A 12,437-nucleotide genomic window follows, 5' to 3' on the forward strand; every position below is an offset into this window, starting at 1 on the left:
AATATCCAGAATATAAGACTCAAAAGTTCAGTATGAAAAAGGAGACATTAGAGATACTGTATTCATATTATCAAAATATTTTTTTTAAGCAGATGACAAGACAGCAAAGGCAAAAATAATTTAAATATCTTACATACTTTATTCAGTTTTGTCATGCAAAAATGGTATCAATACTACTCCGTCTTTGTAGGGTAATTTCACAACTTTTCTGAACAATTGCTTGGAATGAATAACTTTAATTTTGTCCTCAAGTATTTTCATGAACACAATATTGATGAGTTTTGAATCACAAGGTTCAGTGAAAAAATTTTCAGTAAGGCTTTGGCTTAAAACATCACATGTATAGTATCCATTGTCCTTTACCTCTTTCAGGAAAACAAAGTCCTCACTTTCCAACAGGAAACAATTATCCTTGTACTTTGTGGAAATGCATGTTTCTAGAGAAGTGTCTTTGGTTGCACTGTATCTTTCCTTTTCAGCAAGCCTTTTGAATACTTGTGAGATGGGGTTATTTGTTGACCGCACTAACTTTTTTATTTTATATAAATGATTCTCAAAGGGGAATGCACTTAAAGAATTCAGTGAGCACTGATAGCTTTCCACATCATCAGCTAAATGGATGACATTATGTACATTATATACAACAAAATGAGGACCAAATACATCATGACATTGTTGCACAAAATACTCCAGTAGTTCTCGGGCATATGACAAGTAGCCATTCCTTATATAGTTATTTGAATTCAATAAGATACTAAGAGCTACAGTTAGTGACAGGCTTGTTTTGTAGATTTCAGCTGAAACAGTATCTTTCATTGCAATGATACTTGTATACAAGATGAATTGCCTGAATTCAGTAGCCTTCCAGCGATCAATTAAGGCAAGAGATCTTGGCTGCCTTGCAAACTCACTTGGGAGTCTATTTGACATGCCCTTTAAAGCAGCAGACACCAAGCTTAACTGATGCTGGGAGAGTTTACACACTCTCGGACCTCTCATAAGAAAAAGTAACATTCTTCTTGTGACACCAAGGCAAATTAGATGCATGTAATCAAGAGGGAATCCTTTAACACAGGATATTCCATACTGAATGAGAGGACTTATTCCCCGTTGATGAGTTCCTTCATAATGACCTAGATTAAATTTTTCATCAGTTCTTTCTCTACATTTATCTTTGGAGTCTAGTATGACAACATTAGAGTCCCAGGTTCCTTTAATCTCACACCTTTCACAAGCATAATACCCGGTGTGGCCTTTAATGCATTTCAGAAAGGCTCGTGCAGGAGCGTCACATATGAACGAAATAATCTCCACTCCTAATCTTTTCCCATCCACAAATAAACCATCTTTTGAAAGTTTCATGTATTCTCCTAAAAAATCTTCTAGAAAACTTTCTACCGGTTCTGGCTTTGTCTTCCCACAATACAGAGCTACTAATGCTGGCCTGAAATTGCTAAACTTTATCAGTATTGGCCAGAACTGTTCATTACTTGACTTATACAATGGAATTCCATCTACATTTACACTTAATTTAATGAAATCATTGTTTTCTGTGAAATCTTTGTTGCGATTCAATATAATTTGTAAACATGAGGCCATTCCAAAATAAGAATAGCGTCCGCCACATTTTTCAACTGTTGTTACGTGCCTTGGCGTTTGCAGTAATGTCCGTGCATCTTTAGGAAGATTAAGCCCTCTTTTGTTAAGTATTTATAAAAGCTGACCAATTGCTTGATGTTTTATATTATTCTCAGAGGCCCACTTAGCTAATTCCTCCAGAACAGAATCATCATTGATGCTATCTTTAAGTTCAGGTTGACTATCACTGTCGGTGCCAGATTCTTCTTCTGAAGAGCATATTATATTGTCATCAATCAATTGTTGATAAGGTAAAGTGTAAGGCATATCAGTATTCTCCTTAGCATCATGAAGTTTACTGACTTTAGAAGAAGTATAGTTTTCTTCATCTTCACTACTAGAAAAGAGCTCTTGCAGTTGACGCTGTAATTTCCGGTACCTTTTAAAGTAAGCCATGACTTTACTACAGAGCTTTTATATTGAATTATGAGGGATAGTTAACTAAGAATGAATACAGTATCATATATAAAGACTGTTTTAAAGTGAAAGAAACTGAAATGGCAGGACAGAATGCTAGAGAGAGAGAGAGAGAGAGAGAGAGAGAGAGAGAGAGGATTAGAGAATGCAAGGAGAGAATGAGAGAATTAGAGCATGCAAGGATAGGAATAAGCGGAGACTGCTGATGTGGCCATCCCCTAATGAGGGGAGTTCTTAGTGACAGGCATCACATATAGGTAGAAAAGGAACTGAAGCAATGTTATCTGAAATTAAGACAAAACAATATTATTAGGTACCAACATTGAGAACACATAACAAGTATGCACACATACAAACATGTAAGCCATCTGCAGATATACAAGGATAGATAGTGGTGAATGATTGGAACAGACATCACAGCCATGTTGTGAGTGCCAATACCATAGAGACATTCAGGAAGAGGTTGGATAAATTCATGGAAAGCGAGGTTAGGTGGGGTCAGGCTTACAGGAGCTGCTTTGTATAGGCCAACTGGCCACTTGTAGACTCCTTACTTTCATATGCAAACAGACCAAGAAAAATATGCATGAGTAAAGTTAAGAAATACCTAGATAGATTATTTTCAAGTTAGGCTAGGTAGGTTTAGCTTGTTCACTTGCACGGGCTATAAATTCATATAGGCTATTTACTTCACCTAACACAACAAGAAGCTTGTGGTAGGTACAGACTAGATGATTTTATCGTAAATCTAAAAAACGGGACCACACACGTTTAAATGTACTAGTCCAAAACTATACTGTTAAACGAAATTAGGTACCTCCTTCTGCAATGATTGTGAAAAAATACTAGATAATTAATTTACTAACCTTGTAATAAGTTGGGCAGGAAGAAGACAAAACAAAGCCTGTGTTGACACTGTATATAGGCTTCAAGAGTTGCAGCCTTTCAGCCCAGTTATCACAAGCTATTTTTTTTTAGTGACGCTCAACTTCATGAGACTTCAAGTTTTCTTCAACTGAAAATAATAAGAATACTGTAATTACCACAACAAAATACACGACAGTATTCATAGCTTTGCAGAGTTTGGGTCAAATATTTCATATTACTTGAAAACTATTACATCCATAGCCCTAAGCATTAAAGCAAGCTGGCGTTTTCTAAATGTTTACCCCTAAAGAACCGAAATTAGGTTAAGATTCGTATTATGCACCCTTGCCTAGTAACTGACGTGTCTCTATACATGCAAACTTTAAAATAAATAAGTAAATATGAATCTAACTTTAATCTAACCTTATATCGAATCTACAATAACCAACCTAACGTAACCTAACCTACCTTAATCTAGTCTAACCAACCTGTCTATCTATCCAAACTAACTTAACCAACCCCTTTTCATTTTATATGTAACTTTATGTCTGTGATTATAATGAAAATAGCAGGTTTGCAGGAGCTTGTGAAGTGAGTTAAAGATATAGGCTACACATTAAAGAATTAGTATTTGATGAGACTGGAGACAAGATGTGGAGGGGTGCATAATACGAATCTTAACCCTAAATTAACTTAACCTAACCTAAATCACAAGGGGGTAGGCAAAAAACAATTTTCGAGGCAAAAATGTCCCCACATCCCCTAACCTAACTAAAACTAACCAAACCTAAACAAACCTAGCCTAACGCATCTAACCTAACCTAAAGTATGAGGTGGTGGGGAAAAAATAAAAAAATAATTAATTAATAAATATTTTGATGAAAAAAACTGCCAGGTTTACAATCAGCACATCGAAATCTATCGGGAAAAAAAGTAGTTTCAACCCCAAAATCCATTCTGACCTCTGCAATAATAATACCGAGTTGGACCTGTTTCTGCCGGAGATCACTGACGAGCCCTGTCCTACACTCCCCATGCAACTCTTATAAGGGGAGCAAAAATCGAGGAACTAACTCCATCACGTACATACCAGCTGAGTCACATCAGGGCTCACAGCAGGGGAGGGCCGCTGGACTCCCAAGGCGCCCATGAGTACTGTGTGACTCAGCTCGTGTACGTGATGGAGTCAGTTCCTCGATTTTGCTCCCTTATAAGAGTTGCATGAAGTGACAGACCTGTGGCTCAACCCAGCGGCCCGGGTGGCCGCCCTGGCTGGCACGCTTCTTACCTCTCATTGTACAGATCTTATCATCGTCAACGATTCCTCAAGTGTCCAGCACATCCACAAGCCCTTCCTAACACATACAGCACATGCCCTCATCATGAAGAAAACAATATATCAACTCTAAAAGGCCTGGTCTACATACCTTGTTTACGCTGTACTGGAGTTTTGGCGCGCTCTCTGGGGCCCACCCTCAGCTGCAGCGTCTGACAGCACAGCAACACGTAGAAATCCACACTCGAGCCGATATGTATATATAATGAAGACTAAAATTTCTCATCTAGACCTTCTCACCGCAAATATTCATTCTGATAAAAATAACACTTTCCAACCTGCAAGTTCAGCTAACATATACGTGCTGCAGCCGTAATTTTTACAACGATCGACCGGCCATTTCAGATTCAAATTTTCGTCACCATTAATAACCATATTTCGCCAGGCGGTATTTATTTTTAATATTCAGTATCACTGTTGACTAGATAATTAATGCCAGAGAAGAGACATATAGGGCATGTGTACGTACGTTATATGTACCTGATAAAAAATTAAAAATAATGACGTAGATCTGGCAAAAATTGAAAATTACAAAATTTACCAAATTTCACCTTGTCATTTCTTTTCATCAACATATATGTCTGCGGAGGAAGGAGAATTTTTTTTCTGAAAAAAAAAAAAAAAAAAATATATATATATATATATATATATATATATATATATATATATATATATATATATATATATATATATATATAGATAGATAGATAGATAGATAGATAGATAGATAGATAGATCTTGCACGACTTTTTTTTTTTGCAATATCTATTCTTATACATGAAACTACATTAGAATAGGTACCTTTTTATGAAGGGACGCGTCGTAGTTCTCAAGTTAATTGAATTGAAATATAATGTGTGGTGTACTAGTATAGCTTGTCATAATTAACTCGTGAATTCCACGAGAATTTCTTACCCCAGTTTTATGCACGGCTGTAGACACGTCTATTTCTTAAGAATTACACGTGCATTCATTCACGTGAATTTGTCGGCTAAATACTCACGTGGTAAAGACGTGGATTTCTGGTGAATTCACGTGTTCACGAGTTTTCACCAGATATCCACATCTAAAGGATGTGAAATTCTGCACGTGTGCTGCCTGGGAGACACCTCATTCCGCAACCAGCAAAATCCTGAACATCATCATGGGATAACACCATTTTGTGACACACCTCTCGACATGGTCACAGGATTTCCAGCTGATTACATGCACCAGGTGTGCTTAGGGGTACAGAAGCGTATGTTGCTGGCTTGGATGAGGGGAAGAAAAGAAACTAGGTTATCAGCGCGCCACATGAAAGAAATTAGTGATCGACTTAGAAGCCTGCAGCGATTTATCCCCAAGATATTTGCTCGAAAGCCACGAGGACTAGATGAAATTGATCGGTGGAAGGCTACAGAATACCGCCAGTTCCTCCTGTATACAGGAAAAATTGTTTTGCAGGGCATCATTCCAGAAAATTTGTACAATCATTTTCTTGTTCTAAGCGTAGCCATGTGCATTCTTGTGTCTGAAGACTTGACCAGCCAACACAGTGACTATGCCAGGGCACTGCTTAAATACTTTGTACAAAAGAGCCAGGATCTATATGGCAGAGAATTTCAGGTGTACAATGTGCACAGTCTTCTCCACCTGACTGATGATGCAGTTGAATATGGATGCCTTGACACATGTTCAGCATTTCCCTTTGAAAACTATATGCAGAAAATTTTAAAAATGGTGCGATCCCCAAAGAATCCGCTGGTCCAGATTTTTAAGAGGTATAGAGAGTCCCATCCAGTCATCAATGACCTTACCAGCAAAGTGATTTCTTGCAAAAGGCCAAATAATTATTTTGTCATTAATGACCAGTCATGTTGCGAAGTCAGAAGTGTCAGCCACCAGACAAACAACACTGGGGAACAGATGTATATATGCCGTGTCTATGGTCATGCACAATCCTTGTTCCAACATCCTTGTGACTCTATGCTGATAGGAGCTATGACTGTCCGGCAACAAGACTACCAAATACAAGAATTACCAGAGAGCCAATTGAACTCTCAGGCTATAATGATAGAAAGGAGCGATGGGAAACTGGTATTCCTGGCAGTTCTCCATGGTTTCTAAGTTTGGTTTTTGAGGGGTGGTGGATGGGGTTTTACTTCACTTTACTTCTGACTTATCGGAGACAGGCCTGCTTGTGACAGATTGAGTGCTTTGTTCACTAGAATCAAGCTCAAACAAATGCGAATAGCCCTAAACAATCACTTGATGTAGGGATCAGCCAAGGGGATCCCAACAAAACTGTGCATAATTGGTTATTAAGGTGAGAGGCAGCTATTTCCATCCATCCATCCATATCCCGACGCCCACTCCCACATGGAAGCTCCTCATGGCTGAGAATAGCAGACGACCACCCCCCGAACTATGAGGGCGACTCCACAATCCTGGACCAAGACACAAGAAGGAGGTGGCCGTGGCATATACTCGCATACTTGTGGCACATGCCCAGTGACAATGCTGGACATATATGCCATGGCAAGAATTTCTGCTCTGGTAAATGTATTTTGCTGTGTCATGGATGCTATACATGGGTGATATGTAATTAATAACTTATAATGTAGACCCATTTTTGTTTAAAACCGTAAATTATAATATACATTATTTCTTTGCCTTTCTTGTGAAGCACATAGCGTCATTCCAATTAATGAAATTTGACTATCTATGCAAATACATATAAGAAACTCAACCTCTATCAGAGTATGACCCTAGGACAAGGGTTCCCAAAGTGGTCAGTATTGACATCTGGGGGTTTATTGTGATAGCCAAGGGGTCGACAAGGATTTATTTATTTATTCATTTCTGTATTATACATCATTTCAGATGAGTGCTTGTGCGTATGCAGTGGTGTTGTTTGAAGGAGAAGGCTGTGTGGGAATTGCCTACAAGACCTGGATTGAAAGCCGGGAGGATGTAAGTATTATCAAGAATGTACTGGCTTCAGTAGTACACTGAACAATTGATTTTTTTGTTTATCAGTACTGTAATTACTTTTTGTGGTTTTACCAGCAACTTTGTTGAACAGTATCCTTTAACAATATCCTAAAAGTGTCATTCATTAATTTTTAACATATTTTATACCATTTGATTAATTATGCATATATATATATATATATATATACATTTACTTTTTGTATCATGTATGGATTTTTATGTATGTTTCTAGGCTCTCTTTTGCTACTGGCCAAAAGATAGTGTAAGTGCTCTCAAGAGAGCAAAGAGAAAGGAAATGCCAGATAAGGATATGTGGACAAGACACAAAGTCATGGTTGTTTCATATACTGGTGAGAATGATTTTATCATGTAAAATGTTTACATTTTGAGCTATATGATCCTGACAGCTATTGAATGTTTTGATTTTTGTAGTCATACAGAATATGACGGCAAAAGTAAAAACCACACAAAAAACATCCATATGACCTCTTATGATAATTAATTGATTCTATTCAGTTTATTTTCATGAATAAAAGTTAAATTTCTAATGTATCTTAAATTTCTAGATGTGCTATGTATTTTTTTTCCCACAGATGATTTTGATAAAGCACAGCGTCACGCACGAAAGGCCGAGGACACTGACAATGTGGCCACTGAGGACGAAATGGAGAGGAGGAGGAAAGTGCCCAAGCGATATGAAGCAACAACAGACACTGGTACGTAAAAATATTGGCTGTTATCCTGTTGGCTGATACAAGAAATATGCACTGCAGCGTTCATGCCCATTAGGCTAGATGCCCTCATTAATTCTTTTTAATGCCTCATTAAAATATTTTATTTATATGTTACTCTCTGTAGGATGATTTTGCTTGTGTTGTAGAGAATACAATAGAATGTTTAATAAATTTTAATTGCATTTCTTTCAGAAGAAAGTGATGATGGTCTCCAAATATCAGCAAGTTATACAACTAAAGACCCTGTGCTCCCTGCCCAACCAACAAAATTTAGAAAAAGCACCAACACGGATGAGTCCCTGAATGTTATGCAGTCTACCAGTCCATCAAGTAATAGCAATCAGAGGACACCAACCCCAACAAACACCCAACCATCTGTTTCACAGCCCTGCAGCCAAAGTGCAAGTTTGCTTGAAGCTGCTAATGAGTCAACATCTATTGCATCTAGTGCATTCACTGATGATGGTATGTCTACATTTTGATAATAGCTTATTGTAGAAGGCAAAATGTGTACATATTGACACTTCACAAATCAGAATAACCTACCGTATTTTCTTTTATAGATTATGTGGGATAGTATGATTTACTTTTTTAATTCAAACATATTTAAAAAGATAAATAATCTATAACTATTTATGTGGAAGTATGTGACTCTGTGCAATTTTTCAGACTTTAAAACAGAGATCAGAGAGAAGTTGGACATTGTGCTGCGAAACCAACAAAAAATTATGGACATGTTAAAACAACGGGAAGAAGAGGAGCCACTGGTAGTTGAAGATGTCGTCCCCACACCGATGGAGACAAACCATCAGCTGCTGGAATTCAATGCTAAACTGGATGAAGATCAGAAGCTTAGAAAGAAACTGGTAATTTTATAGCATTATCACGCCTATATTTTTTTTTATCAGTCATAGAAGAAGCTTGATGTACTCAAATATCATATGTAAATACAGTATATGTTGATTCACTATTATGAAAAAGGCTAGCCTTCTTTAATAAAACCTTTATTTTCAGATTACTGTCTTCATGTCTCTGAGTGGTGGCTCCCTGGCAGAATATTTACGTAGAGTCATGTTCAAGATCGCCACCCCTGCTGTATGGTCGACATACAACATGAAGGGACATGGACAAAAACAGGCTTTTGTGGAACTACGCCTCTACAGAATTCTGCTAAGTATGTTTGCTTTCTAACACTCTTAGTGTATACCTAAAATTGAATTTTTTTCACTCTGACAAACCTTAACCATGTTTCAGTTGAATCCGTTGGTAACGGAAACAAGTGCTTGGAAGCCGTAGTTTATTCCTGACTAGTTTCGGCTACTGCCTTCTTCAGAGGAATGATGAAGACAGTAGCTGAAACTAGTCAAGAGTATACTTCTGTGTCCATGCAAGCCCTTGTTTTCGTCACCATTGGATTATACATGTCCTAAATGTGTCTCAAGACATGTTTCAGTTTTCAAATCTTACAATGTTTCCATGACATTTTTTTAATACATGAATGTAATACTGTTATATATGGATTAATAGCTTGAATTGGTACAGACACTTCAGTTCCATTCATTGTATCAACTAAACTGCTTGTTGTTATAATTAATTCTGAACCGGAAAAGAATTACACAAATCCAAAACTATCATGTAAAAGTTCTGCATTTTAAACTTCGCATAAATAATTGTTGATGCATATTAATTTCATGGCATGCTTGTTTCTAATTGTTAAAGGAACGAGTCGCAAAATTGACCCAAGAATAAGTCAAATAGAATTTGATGAAGTGGTGGGTAAATTGTTGAAACATGCACCTAGTAAACAAGGTGGATATCGATTCAAGGTAAGGGCTCAATTTAAAGTGTTTATGGCTTTCTCTATAATATATATATATATATATATATATATATATATATATATATATATATATATATATATATATATATATATATATATATATATATAATGTCATTAATTTTGTTATCATTGTTTGCATTTCTGATTGTGATGTTTATTAATTTTTATTCCTTAAAGACATCAGAGTTGACGAAATCTCAAGTAATTATTAAAGACACAGAATTATTGTATTTGAGATATTTTGAATAGTGAATAATCTTTCTTTTGCTCACAGGACCGCAGCAAGCCCTCCGCACAGACTCCAAGGATAGCAGTGTGACCAGCGTGGATTCAGACTGATGAATTGTATATATAAGGTAGGGATTTGAAACTTATTTTGGTAATTTTCTATGTATAGTCTATGGCAGTAATTTGACCTGCAATATAGAGCACATCGGCATATAACAAATTTCCATATGCTTGAGTCAGACAAGTCTTTCTCTTGTTCTACATCTCTGCTGTTGAAGGTGGCGCTAGGCTGGGGACCTGCCCATTCTCCTCTAACGTTTATAGTCCCACTTGTGGCACAGGCTCAATGATAATGCTGAGCACTGTGCCATGAGTACCCCCCCTTATGGTGTCATGGCCCAGAATGGGAAGTGGTCGCCCACACAGTTCGTGTGGTTGTCTGCTACTCTGGGCCATGGCGTGGGAGCTCAATTTGGGAACAGATGTCAGGCTATGGATGGATGGATGGAAGGTTTTGTAAGAATGTGAGATCAGTGACACAAAAGTAAAACTTCTAGGCAGTCTCAACTGCAGCCAGTCATTGTTTGAAGGTTGGTTAGCTGTGCCAGCCAGCCATTTATCCTTTTCATGAGTATTAAGTTATGTGTAACAATATTCACCTCATTAAATAGTAAGGAAATGCCTAATTTTCATGTCTTATATTACTCAGCAAAATAGTGACATAACAATACATAAGACATGAATATAGGCCATTTCTTTACTACTATATGATAGGCATGCCCCCAGTAAGGCCTGGATGCAAATAGGTAGGGCCACCTAAGGTTAATTATGAAATCATTAATGATGGAATTTTGACGACCCCATATGTGGTTGGGACTAATAATAGGTCCACTGTCCCCACAAGTATGCCTAAATGATGCTATAACGAGGACCACTTCTGTGGCTCAGTGACTTAATGCAGTATTATCTAGTATGTAATTGCGTGATATTACCCATGTGTATTTTGTATTCAATTTGTTTGAAATAGTGAATAATTTTTCCCCTCTTTCTTTCCATAGAAATGTCATAGATCCTAGATATGAAGCTGCTTCCACAGGACTCACAACAGTCATTGTAGTGACAGTGTGTGACAAGTTAGTTGTATGATGGTGCAGGGAAACCCAAGATTGGGCAGGAGTAATTTGTTCTTTATATTTTGACTTGCAGTCGTCCTCAGAATGAGCAGGTACAAGTTGTTGTTGTTGTTACATTTGCCTCTGCGGTGGGGGACAGGACTATGGTAGAGCCTGGCACAGGTACGGCTGGTGTGCGCTGGCAATAGTCAAGTGGCCTTCGTATGGCTGGGGAGGCGGAGAAGTGGATCTGACCAACCCCTCCGTGTCAATGAGCAGGTAGAAGCGACTGAAGTGTGCAGCTGCTTATATCCCCTACATTGGATCATCTTGCGGGTGGCCTGGGAACCGAGGCTTGCCATTAGTCCATCGTTGCCATCGACCCATGAACTGTTTGTGACAATGTTTGGCTGTCCTGAGTCCTACTCATAGTGACAATGACTAGTCTTCAGCAGTCCCTCCTAGTGATTAGTGTTTCATTCTATGGAAATGTGTGCCACTTTCACCGTCTTCCTCCCCAGCAAACACACTACGTAATTTTCACGTGACGTAATGGTGAAAATAAGGTGAATTTTTTATTTCACGTAAGGGCCACGTAGTATCCACGTCGCGAATTCCATCCACCTAACAAAGTTTAAGGCATGTCTTGTGTTTTCAATGTTAATATTTTGTTTTCCCGTGATGTATGACCTAACTAAATATACTGTAATGAAATAAGGTGAATTTTTTTTTTCACGTAAGAGCCACGTAGTATCCACGTTGCGAAGGCCATCCACCTAAAACAGTTTAATGCACTTTTTGTGCTTTGAATGTTAATACTTTCCACGTTAAATACAATTCCGGAAAACAAATCAGTGTAATTTAAAACGTGATAAACACTAAGAATAACAGTAATATATATAAATATGACGAAATAAACATTAATAGTTTGTAAAGTGTTCGATCAGCGGCAACTCTCCCGCACGTTCCTCCGCCGCCTTGCTGCATGTGCTTACCCGCCACGGATAATGTGGTGAGTTTTTATCTTTTTTACGTCATTTACACCTTTCCCCCACCTTTGTTACACCTACACACATGACATTAAGTGCTCAGGGATTAGGTAGAGCGGCAGATCATCCCTGTAAATTGTGTTGAAGGTGAAATGTGATGAAAAATGTAGTGGCGAGGACAGCGTGGGTTAACAATGCACGCCGTGTATCACAATTTTTACACTTTCCATGTCATTATTCACCATTCTAACTTAGTCTGGAGTGTCCAAGGCTTAAGTAGACGTGCAAGTTACATATAAGAGG

General features: G+C 37.8%; 1 protein-coding gene and 1 long non-coding RNA gene across 2 annotated transcripts in view; both read left to right on the forward strand.

The window, feature by feature from the left end:
- The first annotated feature begins 5,367 nt into the window (after nt 1–5,367).
- On the forward strand, nt 5,368–8,753 carry LOC126990935 (uncharacterized). The gene is made up of 6 exons (XM_050849567.1): nt 5,368–6,793; nt 7,121–7,210; nt 7,464–7,581; nt 7,825–7,947; nt 8,158–8,430; nt 8,635–8,753. Exon 1 carries the CDS (start codon nt 5,438–5,440, stop codon nt 6,362–6,364), a length of 927 nt encoding a protein of 308 aa, XP_050705524.1. The 5' UTR covers nt 5,368–5,437; the 3' UTR covers nt 6,365–6,793; nt 7,121–7,210; nt 7,464–7,581; nt 7,825–7,947; nt 8,158–8,430; nt 8,635–8,753.
- A 3,371-nt stretch (nt 8,754–12,124) lies between these two features.
- LOC126990928 (uncharacterized) overlaps nt 12,125–12,437 on the forward strand; it is a 9,388-nt gene continuing 9,075 nt past the window's right edge. Inside the window, exon 1 of the long non-coding RNA XR_007744925.1 lies at nt 12,125–12,157. This is a non-coding gene — a long non-coding RNA (uncharacterized LOC126990928). The remainder of the gene's footprint in view (nt 12,158–12,437) is intronic.

Source organism: Eriocheir sinensis, unplaced genomic scaffold, assembly GCF_024679095.1.
Source record: "Eriocheir sinensis breed Jianghai 21 unplaced genomic scaffold, ASM2467909v1 Scaffold226, whole genome shotgun sequence".
NCBI lineage: Eukaryota > Metazoa > Arthropoda > Malacostraca > Decapoda > Varunidae > Eriocheir > Eriocheir sinensis.

Coding starts and splice junctions, on each gene's coding strand:
- LOC126990935 (XM_050849567.1), top strand. CDS start 5,438: ATGGTCACAGGATTTCCAGCTGATTACATGCACCAGGTGTGCTTAGGG.